This window comes from Periplaneta americana, chromosome 17, assembly GCF_040183065.1.
Source record: "Periplaneta americana isolate PAMFEO1 chromosome 17, P.americana_PAMFEO1_priV1, whole genome shotgun sequence".
NCBI classification, from domain to species: Eukaryota; Metazoa; Arthropoda; class Insecta; order Blattodea; family Blattidae; genus Periplaneta; species Periplaneta americana.
The window spans coordinates 9,615,245-9,627,979 of NC_091133.1; the positions used below are offsets into that span (position 1 = coordinate 9,615,245).

The following is a 12,735-nucleotide window of genomic DNA, read 5'->3' on the forward strand; positions in this document are numbered from 1 at the left end:
AGTCACGAAGCTTGAGTTTTGAGGGTGCTAGAAACAATAGACTGTGACGGTACTATTTTGCATTGCCTGTAATGAGGCATTGCCTGTAGCGATCCTAGTGGTGAGCACCTATCTAATGTTTGCATATTTACTACGTATTGAGCTTCGCGACTGTATATACTAAACTGTGGTTGTATCCTAATCAGCTGAGTCGAGAGTTCGTGGAATATAAATGTTTTGTAATACCAAACAGAATTCGTATATCAAGTTTGTTCGAAGCACATAATTTAATGTAATTTTAAATTATTTGTTTCAAAATAAATATTACTTTGTGGGTACTAGCGTAACTGCTCGAATTCGCCAACGTTGAAAGTATGTAGATAGGCTCACTGAAATTATGGGCACCCTTAGTTCAAGAAATTGGCCACGAAATCGAAGTGGATACAAATGCTAAATGAAACAAGTAATTTTTCCTCTTCTGCCCAACTCAGGTTTGCAGTAGTGTTTAATTTCTCCAAAACTTGATACTAAAACATGGACATTTGTAAATATAATTGTGTATTGCTGAAGTTCACAATACTGTCATATGTGAAGAGTGCAGTAAAAAGAATCCTAAATGCATTGTAATGAAATAGGAAAAAAACATGTGTTAATAAATAAAAGCTGTAACAACCTCTGCTGTTTCACTAAGGTTTACAATGCAATCATGTTTGAACACAGTTTAATTTAATTTCAAGAATTGATAATAAAATGTAACTATATTTCATCTATCTTTGTTAAATTTACAATACAGTATTCCTTCTACAATGTATTGCAGGTTATAGATTTGTGATTAGATACCCACACAAACACAAAATAAGATTTCTAATATGATTTTAAATGTTAACAGAAATTCTTCGAAAAAAATAGCTAGTAAAACTACCAAAAGGCACAATAAATAACAAGATACATAATAAATTTCAGTTCACAAAGACATGTTACAAAAATTAGAATAAATGGCATAGATTAAAATCAAAACAAGATAATGAAATCACATGAACAAAGTTATCACCTGAGGTGAAATCTTAGGAGAGTGATACTGGTAGTCACATGGGAAGAGGCATATTATACTGTACCGTAACACAGATAATATATTAAATAATTCTGTTTGGTGTAATCTATACTCTGTAACATGTTTCAAGATGATGTGCTAATTTTTCAAACAAGTCCTTAGTAGTCTATATTTACTATTTAAGTTATATGATACTTTAATTTCCAACAGTTCAGCATGAAGTAAAAATATTATTTTGGTATTTTTTCAGAAAAGTTACACCAAAGGAGGCAGAATTTTCTTTAGCTTCAGTGGCTTTTTTAAGATGTAGCCTATATAGTGACAAACACATGGTTTCAGTTTGCAGCCACAGATACTTTAAACATAAAAGTCGTTTGATACTTGTATATTTTAATGCAGTGTTGTAGCCCCTCCCTCACTTGTTAGTAATTACCAATGTAATATGCAATAGGTCGAGGACAAATTACTAGGGAAATAAGTTTCCCCATTATTGCGTCCTGAACCTCACCCAACTGTTATAACTAATGGAGATGGAGGGGGTGGTTCAACAGTGCATTAAAATATACAGGTAAGTACCTAACAAACGATTTTGAAATTGAAAGTATTTCTGCCTGCAAATTATAATGGCCCGACCTATGACAGCTGTATACAAACAAAAAAGTTTACAAAAACTACACGATATTTAAAAAAAAATACGAAATATAACATAGTGAGGGTTAAGTTCTTATATAATTATTTAAAATCACAAAATATAGTGATCAAACAAGTTATAAAGGAGAACTAATTTACACAATGTACGTGTATGTATTAAGAATAAACTTACATAAGACTTTGTTAGAAAAAAAAAAAAAGCATTTACAAAGTATAATACTCTCGGCTCCACAAGTAAAGAACCCTGGCCTCACACCACTTCTGCACAGATGACAGTGATTGACAGGCCAGTTACGGGAAGCTGTTGCCACGTTTGCTCTTGGCTGGACTCTTTAAATGTATTTTCTTTTGCAACTGGTTGGATTCTTTCAAAAATGGAAAATTCACAGCACAGCATTCTCGACGGTCTCCTGGCGGTATCTTTGTCCACAGTTCACTAATTGGGGGAGCGTGTCAGTCAGATTTATGGCTTCCTGAACCCAACCCTGCAACGAAGGTTCTTTACTTGTGAAACCAAGAGTATACAGGGTAGTTGGGGACGCTCGAGTTTCCCAACTAACCTCACTGTATAAAGTACAAGAACAGAAAGCTGCCAAATGCCACACAACTACTGGATTAAAACACAGCAGAGATTTTGGACCCAGAAGGTATAACACATTATTTAGAGCCAAACCTCAGCTAAGTACACTTGACACACACAGGTATAAGAAAAAATGCATTAATTATTTTAATCTTTTACTTTCTTATACAACTTACTTGAGTTTAAATTTGAAGTTTAATACACGTATATACTTTTGTAATTTCTATTATCTTCTATAGATTATATTTTTACATTTTATCTGTATTTTACACTGTATTAAGGTTATTGTACAGAGTGAACACACTTCACTTCTGTAAAATATCCTGTATAAGTAACCAAACTGAACTATGCCCAAGACGAGCTTCTCCTCTATCAGGCTGAAATGCCAAATGTGAGGATTTAATGCATTAAGTTACATTTGAATTTAATAAATTAGAGCTATAGTATACTGGCATTCTTTTAAAATCCGAAAAGAAGTGGAAATACATTTTTTCAGAATTAATTTTAGGGGAACACTCTCTAGCCCATCATGTTTCCCGGAGTCCATAGAATACAATATCAATTTCTTCTCAACATTTTTATAAGTGCCACTGTACAGTATGTTAGTGATAATGTGAATAGTAATTTAGTAACATTCCTAATCTGGCATGTTTGCATTCAAAAAGAGTATCTTTTCTATATGATGGGAACTTAACAGGGTCCGCCTTTCTGTTATTACTGTTCCTGCCTTGGAAAACAATCTTTCGCAAGGAACAGATGTTGCCATGACATTGAATCGTGACACAACCAGTCGTGCCTGTTGTTTCTCCACCATAAAAGAGGATCTTGTTCTCTTGAGAGGTAGCTGTCGTCTAAGTATCTACCAACTTCTATTATCGCTGCTGACATGGCAGTGCCTGAAAATATTAAGTGAGAATTGCCATTAACCTCATTATCTCATTAGTACATACCTAATAGAATCTGTAAAATTTAAGAAATTCGATTCTACATTATTATTAGCACATTATATTAAATAGGCCTACGTTTTACCTTTTGGTTTGGTTTTCTGGACCAAACTGTCAAATTTTCCCCAGACTGAGAACTTGTTTTCCTCCTCACATGTGGGAGTGACCTGCTGAACTGTTGTGATTCTATTTTTTTCCTGTATATTTATTTCTTTAGTAACTAATGCTATTGTAAGTTTCTTAATACTGTCAGCAGCCATTTCTTCATTGAAAGCCAATAATTTGTGTCGTGGATCAAGAAAGGTGCTAAGGGCAATCGTCTTGCTATATTCTATGTTCTCAAATCTTTCAGACACGCCCTTTTGTAAATCCTTTACCACAGCTTTTACACTATCACTAAAATTTTCTTCGAGCAACTGGCTACAGACTGAATTTAGCCCACTTGCTATTACAAAGACATTGCTGCCTGAGACATACTTTTCACTACTTAAGGTCACCGTAACCTATTCAAAAGGTTGGAGCACCTTGCACAATTCTCTACATGTCTCCCATTCAGCCTCGGTGAGCACTGGGAGATCCTTGTTGATAAGCGCCTCATTGAGCTTGAAGATGCTGTGAAGACCACCTTCACAGCATCTTCAAGCTCAATGAGGCGTTCGAACATGTAGTATGTGGACTTCCATCTTGTAGGGACATCTTGCTTTAGTTTCGTTAGTACTTACTGACCAGAATTTCTCTGATGGTACAGAGACTTTTCATTGGCGCCTGGACTTTTTTAGAAGTGACTAACAAGGCTTTTAATTTTATCTTGTAGCACTTTAATCTCTTTTAATGCATGTTGCACAATTAAGTTCAACGTATGTGCAAGGCATCCCAAGTGCTTCCAGCCAAGTTCATTAACGATAGCGTTTCTTATATTTGCTGCATTGTCGGAAACAGCAAGCAGCACTTTATCACTTAAGTTGAACTCGTCTGTTACTCTTTTCAGTTCTGTTGCAAGATTTATGCTGGTATGAGCGACATTTATGGAAGAACACTTCAGAAGCAGAATTTATTTCAAAATTTTCAGAAATATAACTCTCTGTATTTTTCGATGTCCAACAGTCTGTTGTTATGCAAACTGAATTTGCAGAGCTTAATTTTTCTGTGATAGTATTTAAACATGTTTCACAGGCTGCCAGTAGCAACGTTGATGTGATGGTCTTTCTGCAGGGTAATTTGTATGCGGGATTGAGCTCTGCCACTGTAAAGTCCTGGTAGCTCTTATTGTTGAATAAAACACACGTGGACTGTAGAATAATATGCTTTATTGTCCTTGATGTTCTAGCCGCAACAGTACACCATCATCATGTTTGTTGACGCCCCCCTAATCGAGGATTACCAACCCTGAGGTACCAAACTTGGCGAAGTGCCAACCTTTGAAGTCCCAAACATACCGCCCACCTTAAATGTATAACATTTAACACAAAATAGTTACACAAATTGTTACTGAAAATCACTGAAAGTCTGACAGCCTTTGAAAACATTGCAAAATTAACATGAATTAACATTTGGCAACAAACATAATTTACTGATAGGCCGTTTGAATGTTCCATCTTTAGTTCGAATGACTGCTACCCTAATCAGTCCATCCCTTCCTGGGATCACTTCTTGAATCACTGCTAGCTTCCACTGCATAGGTGGAAGGTTGTCTTCTTTCAGCAACACTACTGCACCTGGTTGGATGTTGCCTTCCTTCGTACACCACTTGGATGGCTGCTTTCTTTTCATCGGGATTTTTTATAAGTATAATATTGCTGACGAATTGAATGAAAGTAAGTAGTAAGTTATCTAAAATCATGGGATGGTGATGCTTAAACTTTTATGATTGAACCTTTCAACTCTGTATGAAATTCTGATTATACATGATTCTGTATGCTTTGTAATAAGAGCTGATAGTTCTCAATGTTCTTTAAGCAGATAGGTGAATTTTTTTTTTCCTTTTGAAGTGTAGAAGCAGCAGAAGGTTCCTCCATACTGTCTTCCGTAGCTAAGGGCTGAAATCTGTATTGAGTGGGAATTTGGTATAACACGTCATATTCCGTGCTATTTCTGTATTTGAGCTTGTGCACGGCCGCTTATTAATTTGCATATTAGAAAACGTTGCATTCAGATTAGGTACTGAAGAAGCATTCTTGTTCGTAGCATTTAAAATAGTAACATTTTTACTTCCAAGAGGAGTCAACTTAACATGCTTAGCAAAAAGAGTTTTCAGTGATTTTTTAGGTAGCTGCATAAATATTGTTTTTTTTATCTTCTTTTGTTTGTTACTGGGCACCAAGGAAATGTTAACAGAACCTATATCATTTCCACAATTATTAATATTTACATCGCTACTCACAGTTTCCATTCGATCAACCATAGTATGAAAATCATGTCCAATTGTGCTAGGATCTAAAGGAGAACCACTAATTTGAACTGTGTCCATGCTTGAAGAAAGTTTTTCACGTACTCGCACCAATGGATAATAATGTTAATTTGAAAACTAATTAAACCATTATTTTAAGTAGTTAAACAACACTATAACAAAATAAACAATCAACACAAATATTGACGCTTCAAGTTGAAATAATCACAATTAAAACACTCAGAAATCAATACTGTATCAGAACACAAGGCACATACACCCGATCACCTCGACGGTAGAAAGAGTTTTAGGGCTTTTCCCTAAGTGCGCTGTCTTCACTGTATGAAACAATGATTTCGTTCTTTCGGTGCACCATAGGATATGGTATCTTTCACAAGATTTCTTGCACTATAGACACATGCAGTTTCCATCTGGTGAGTGGTAGTGTGTACTGCTGCAAACTTTGTGGTGAAAACCATGTACATCCATTCTTGTTACTAGATGTTCAGCTCGTAGTTCCCATGAGTCCAGAGATCAGGAGCCCGTTTCACAATCCTGACAAATTACAAATTAACAATTTACAAATAACAAGTAAAAGATTACAAATGCTTGTAAATTGTGTTTCACAATGCTATTTTATTAGTTTGTAAAATCTAACGAACTTTACAAAATCAGCTAAAGAAATTTAGAAATACGCATTATTGGTTACACAATATCGCCAACGACAGTTTACAAAAATCGCTAAGGAGCAGAGCTAAAGCCGCTGTATTTTTACTGCTATCGATACATAAGTTTATATTTTGTACTAAAATAGATTATTCTAAGCTAGCTGATTCATATTTCACCAACAGAAAATATAAAGTATTGTTTAAAAAAAGTAAAAGTATTTAGATTGTTATATATTGGAGACAGTTTTTCAATCCAGCCCTGATGTACCGGCAATGCATCTGGTGTAACACTAATTAATTGGCCTGTAGGATCCCCTAATGATCTATCTACTTCACGACAGCGAAAAGCAATATAGCCAGCCAAATATCGTAGACCTTCGCTGGAAAATTCAGAAACATTTTGTATGACTCTTGCTTCAGGAAGGTTTTCAACAGTAATTTCTGAAATTTCAGAATCATTTTCTATCATTGCCAATGCCTCTGTCATGTCTGGTAGAAGTCCTGCAAAAAGGTTAGAAGTAAGATAATCAATTGTATCTGCTTCTAGTTCAACAGCTGAGGAATTGAACGAAATGTCTGAAATGTTGCGACTCATTATAAGCAGCCTCAAACGGTTTTTAAATTCTACTGGAAGGGGATGGTCGTAAGTGCGTCCCAATGCTCTTATTTGAGAGAAAAGATTTTCAAGGCAGTCTTGGTTCAGTCTAGCAGTTAAGATGTAGCTTAGCCCATACAATTTTCTGAGGTCAGAAAAACAACCTAATAAAGATCTAATGGACATTATAAAACCTTTCTGAAAAGGAAGCAGTGAAGTGTTCTTGCCAACTCTCATTTTTTCACACATGGTATGAAATGTCCTTAGGATATTCTCTTGGTCTTTAAAATGTATGCCAAAACCACTTGCAATGGGAATTTGTTCACTGTCCGGAATCCTAGAATTGAAAATATCAAAAACATCATTAACAAGTTTGAAATATTCTGATGCTTCATGTTCATTTGACAAGAGGTAACTAATGGCTTTTGCAACGTGATTTGAAAATAATTCACATGCAGGACGGACACGCTGTCGGTCTCTACCTGATACCATTAGATGGTTATATTTCAGTTTCGGGCAGATTTTTATTTCACCTCCATCCATAGATAAAATATTCTCGATAATGGTTTTGTTAATTATCTTCCCACTGGGTAAAGTAAAACCATCGTCAATGAAGTGGTTTCTCAATAATTTTATCATGTGTGGCACATCTTGGAAAACCCATATGCGCTTGGTGTCATCACTGGGGTTATCAAAACAACTTTTCTTGTGATCTACTTCCAAATCCTTCCAGACTCTCTTGTTTTTCCCACCCATGTCACTTACAACTCCCACAATAACAACACCCACCTTTTGCACTTCTAAAATGATTTCTTTTAGCAGTGATCCTGTCATTGTAACGTCAAAATAAAAAAATATTGGCTGCTTCCAATTACTGCATAGCGCTCGAACCATTACGACTTGTGCCTGGCTGTGGGGCCCATAAACTTTATCCTCATCTTGGTCATAGCACACTCTTGCATCCACATTCATTTCATCAAAACTCAGGATACATAAAAGTTCATTTTTTGTTAAATTCTTGCATTGAGTTTGCATCATAAATAAAACATCACTTAATATGCCGGGCCTGCACTTAAAGGAATTGGAAACCCAGCACCTTAGAGTTGACAGTGATGGTAAGGGGATTCCTACACTTTGCCCTAAATATATGTAGCATTTCCTCGATATTGAGCGGAGTGTCAAGGCTCTGCTTATATCTTCTCTCGTCCATTTTGGCTTCTTTTTTGTCACCAACAAGTTCTTGATCTGGTTTTCTGTAAAAATTTTTCTCAAAACAATGGAAACTCTCTCTTTTACCTTTGCATTAATTCTGTTCTCAAGTTGCTGTATATGTTTACTTTTCCTGCTCAGAGCCAAGGTCAGTGACTTATTTTTAAGTTTTAACTTATTCATTTCAGTCTGCATTTGTTTATTATCTTTCTCTAATTTGTCTAACCGTGCTTTCAAATGTCTTTCTGAGTCACTAGTGCTATCTGTAATTGTACCAACATCAAACTTATTCTTCTTGGGTGATAGTGTCTTCAATCTCTCAAGCCCTCGCTTTCTTGAATGTCGATTAATCTGCCTTGTCTGTCTGTCACTTACCGTAATTTGTGGTGACTCTGGCTGGTGTGAAGATGAAGCCTCTATATTCATCTTGTTTGGTCTTGAATCGATGTCCAGATGCAATGAAGGAACTGCTGAAATTTTAAGCATCTTTTTAGGTTTAATGTTCAAGAGCTCGGCTTTCAGGTCCCTCTCATAATCTTCGTGTAGAAAATGAACACTACACACGGTGGCATTTTTAATGTTGATTTTGTCTTTCCTTCTGCAAGCATGAATCCATTGCTTACAAACACTGTCATCCTTGGGAAAGGTGTGGTAAATCAAATCTGAACCTTTAGTCTTACGATTATAATTTTTACGCGAAAACACTGCGCAACCGGGCATGGTAAATAATGCAATATGTTTTTAGGCACAAAATATTTACAATAAACTAATTAACTTAATACCACGTGGGCTAACTTAAATACATAACCTATATACTACGATTATAAAACACGTGAAAGCCCGAATTAACAACAGTAACTGCTATAAATATAATTCAGTTCATTATAACACATTTTTATTTGGAAATATTCCACTATGAGTGCAGATTTGTCACATTTAGGGCACACGTAACCAGAATCACTGCTAGAAAACAACTTATAGCTTGCTTTTAATTCATACTGCCAATTGTTTAGCTTCCTCGGTGACGTCATGCGTCAACTGTCTAAAATTTACGTGTCTGCGCATAGCCGTATGAGCACCCCCTGCTGGTAGCTGGTAACAGATACTGGATTCTTAATTCTTCGACCAGGAAAGGCTGCGTGGTTAATTCATAAACCAGCCTCGATGGGGTTGATGGTGACAGGCATAGTGCTCGTTTTAGGTAGACCGCTTTGACTTTCTCCAGTTCTGCTATGTTCCCTTCTGTGAGGTGTGGCGATGTGAGTTCTATGCCGTAGGACAATATTGGCAGTATTTTCATTTTGAAAAAAGCGATGGCTGTGTTCAAGGACAGTTTATTCAGGCTCCGTATATCACTGATGGCCAATATGGCACTTCTAGATTTCTCTTTCACGTGCTTTGTGAACGCTGTTCCTTGCGGCTGCGGGGTGATGCCAAGGTACCGGAAGTGATTTACGCATGATAAAGAGGTTTCATTATAATAAATCGTGTCGTTTGGTGTTGTTCTGCCTCACCTCCTGAAAACCATCGTCACCGTTTTGGTTTCATTATTCTCAGGCCGGTTTCGGTTGCCCACTTTGCAAGATCATTAAAGGCTTTTTGGAGGTAACATTGCGATTCGGAGAAAATTGCCATGTCGTCTGCGTACACGAAGACTTTTACCTTGTCCTTCCTCACACAGCCTTGTTGGCGTCCATGGTGACTAGGTTGAAGAGCAATGGGCTTAAGGGATCCCCTTGTAGGATGCCGATGGTCCCTAGCGGTTATTTAATAAGTCTATGTTTGAACCACAGTCGAGACTGTGGTTTGAACTATGTAAAGAGCCAGCTCCGTGTGAACAACTACCATTACTGTAGCCAACACGGAAGCCAGCAAGTGTGCACGCAGGGCAGCCATCAGCGCAGCCACCTTGGAATCCATCACGGAAACTATCAGCGTCGGAACCAGGCTTTAATAACTGGAAGATGGAATCCTTCCATTTTTCCTTCATACTACTGTCACTTGAAAACGAAAACGGACATTACTTTATAAAGAAAAGGTATTTAATTCCATGCCCTCTATCACAGCAGAAAATTAGGAACAGTTATTTTGCATATAGACTGATCTGGATGATTGCTTTTGAAGTATTTTTGTTTGTGCTTGTGACTCAACGAGTTAGATACTACTATTTGTGACCGTGGTCACAGCTCACTTGATCGTGATTCCAGAGTCTGGTATGGTTCTGAAAGTGAAAGTGAGGACTAAGGTTCCTTATATTCTTCGTAGAAGATTATAAGTAAGTACACGTGAATATTGAAGGTTTCATATATTCATTAATAAATTTTCCAGTAGTGCTTGAGGAAGTTATTCAGGTCAATGTAAAGTATCCAACGCCCACTGAACGAATATTTAACTTTTATCACTGCCAATGTTGCGCTATAAAGCAATTTTCGGCAGTCTAATGTAAAGGACTGCCTACAAATATTTGGATAGTTTCAGAGAAAATACAGAAATTCAATCTTCTAACACGATTTTTTTTGTTTTTAAATAATTAAGTAATTTGCTTGGAGACATCGTTAGATATAGGCCACTCTTACACTAAACTGGAGTAATTTAAGCTTATTAATCAGATATGATTCTACTTACTGTTTTTTTATATGCTCACTTGTATGTAATTTCTATTTTATACATATTTCATTGTTATTGCCCATCCAAAGATCGTTAAGAACGATGAATATTACTTAATATCTCCTATCTTTCTTCAAATAGTGTTTATATGCCATGTTAATTTTCATTTGGGACACGCTTCCGTACAGGGGCAGCGCCAAATTGGGATTATGGTACTTTGTGCTGATTTAATAGTTACTTAATATTGATAAGCGTATTTTTTTACGAGGATCAAGTGCTTTCGACACGGTATATTATAATATTGAACGTGGTTATGTTATGGTACATAGAGGTTACTAGACGGTTGTAATGGGACGCCATTTTCGTGTTGCGAATATAATGTAGCTATCAGATTATTTTTTATCTTAGTGGGTGATATTACTTTACGTACCTTTTAAGCTTTTGTTGTTTTACTGACGGCTTGTGTAATGACGTTGGTTCTTGTTGTATGTTCTTTACGTAGAGCTGTATACACGGATTGACTGTTATCTGGAATGGTATTCGTAGAGCTGTGTACACGAATTGACTGTTGTTAGGAATGGTGTACACAGGTCGAATGTGATGACGTCAGTTGATGTCATGGGGAGTTTGAAGTGTGTAAGAACGCTAAATTATTTAAGTCTGGTTTCCACATAGCCTATCGCTGATTAGTTAGATTTTAGACTAAAGAAATTTGACATAGATTAGTGATAAGTTACATGTTAGTTTAGGGTTGGACGTCAGTTTAGGTGTGTGTATTTGAAAGATGTTAGTTTAGGGTTTTTTGGAAAGGTTAGACGTCAGTTTAGGTGTGTGTATTTGAAAAATGTTAGTTTAGGTTTTTTTGGAAAGGTTAGACGTCAGTTTAGGTGTGTGTATTTGAAAAATGTTAGTTCAGGGGTTTTTTTGGAAGTCTTAGACGTCAGTTGAGGTTTTTTTTTTCGAAAGGTTAGACGTCAGTTTAGGTGTATGTATTTGAAAAATGTCAGTTTAGGGTTTTTTGGAAAGGTTAGACGTCACTTTAGGTGTGTGTATTTGAAAAATGTTACTTTAGTGTTTTTGGAAAGGTTAGACGTCAGTTTAGGGTTTTTTTTTTTTTGGGAAAGGTTAGACGTCAGTTTATGTGTGTATTTGAAAAATGTTAGTTTAGGTTAGGTTAGACGTTAGTTTAGGTTTTTTTTGGAAAGGTTAGACGTCAATTTATGTGTATTTGAAAACTGTTAGGTTAGGTTAGGTTAGGTTAGGCGTTAGTTTAGGGTTTTTTTTGGAAAGGTTAGACGTCAGTTTAGGTGTGTGTATTTGAAAAATGTCAGGTTAGGTTAGGTTAGACGTTAGTTTAGAGTTTTTTTTTTGGAAAGGTTAGACGTCAGTTTAGGTGTGTGTATTTGAAAAATGTTAGTTTAGGTTAGGTTAGACGTTAGTTTAGGTTTTTTTTGGATAGGTTAGACGTCAGTTTAGGTGTGTGTATTTGAAAAAGGTTAGTTTGCATCGAGGGCATCTGGCTTCGCTCTTGATGAAACCTATTTTCATTGCCTATTGTATAGTATCTTCCTTTGTGCGTAGAACTGTTTGGGACAGACTTATTAAAGTTGTTCGGCCTTTTAGGCTGCTGGACGTCGTGTCTTGTGTCATGTTGATCGATGGTCGGTGTGTTTGTGAGTTATGTCATTTGAAGTCGGCATTTGAAGAGTGGTAGTGACAGTGTTTTCGAGATATATAGATATTAGGTTAGTCGAATACCTTATTATTAAGCGACTGGTGGAGAGGAATGTCTTTCTTTGTAAGATGTGACGTAGTGGGTGACGCAGTATATGACGTAAATTTGGAGATTTGTGATTGGATTGAGGTTTTGTATAAGTTTCAAGCGTATTTTTCGCAAGTGTTCTTGTAGCCTAATGGTTAAGGCTATGGAGGATAGAAATGAACGTCAGTGGTTCGAGTCTCGTCACTGGCAAGGTAAGTAAAAATGTGCGTTAATGAAAAGGTGTGTAATGTAGGCATAAAAATAAAATTAGGTAGTAGACATAAAGTAGTCGTGTGCAGAGAA

General features: G+C 36.4%; 1 protein-coding gene and 1 long non-coding RNA gene across 5 annotated transcripts in view; one reads left to right on the plus strand and one right to left on the minus strand.

Moving 5' to 3' along the window:
• Positions 1 to 1,716: 1,716 nt before the first annotated feature.
• On the minus strand, positions 1,717 to 7,909 carry LOC138693191 (uncharacterized). Its single transcript, XR_011330239.1, has 2 exons — positions 3,291 to 7,909; positions 1,717 to 3,157 (listed from the first exon to the last, which is right to left on the minus strand). It is a non-coding gene; the product is annotated as an uncharacterized lncRNA (long non-coding RNA).
• A 2,056-nt stretch (positions 7,910 to 9,965) lies between these two features.
• LOC138693421 (zinc finger protein 664-like) overlaps positions 9,966 to 12,735 on the plus strand; it is a 32,158-nt gene continuing 29,388 nt past the window's right edge. The window contains exon 1 of one of the 4 annotated variants that reach the window (XM_069817368.1): positions 9,966 to 10,338. Coding sequence is in view for 2 of the 4 variants with exons in the window: in XM_069817369.1 (XP_069673470.1) it covers positions 12,584 to 12,644 (61 nt within the window). In the remaining 2 variants the exon portion in view is untranslated. Of the gene's footprint in view, positions 10,339 to 12,079; positions 12,645 to 12,735 lie in introns of those variants that run through there. The other 3 variants (XM_069817367.1, XM_069817369.1, XM_069817366.1) reach the window with 3 other exon arrangements.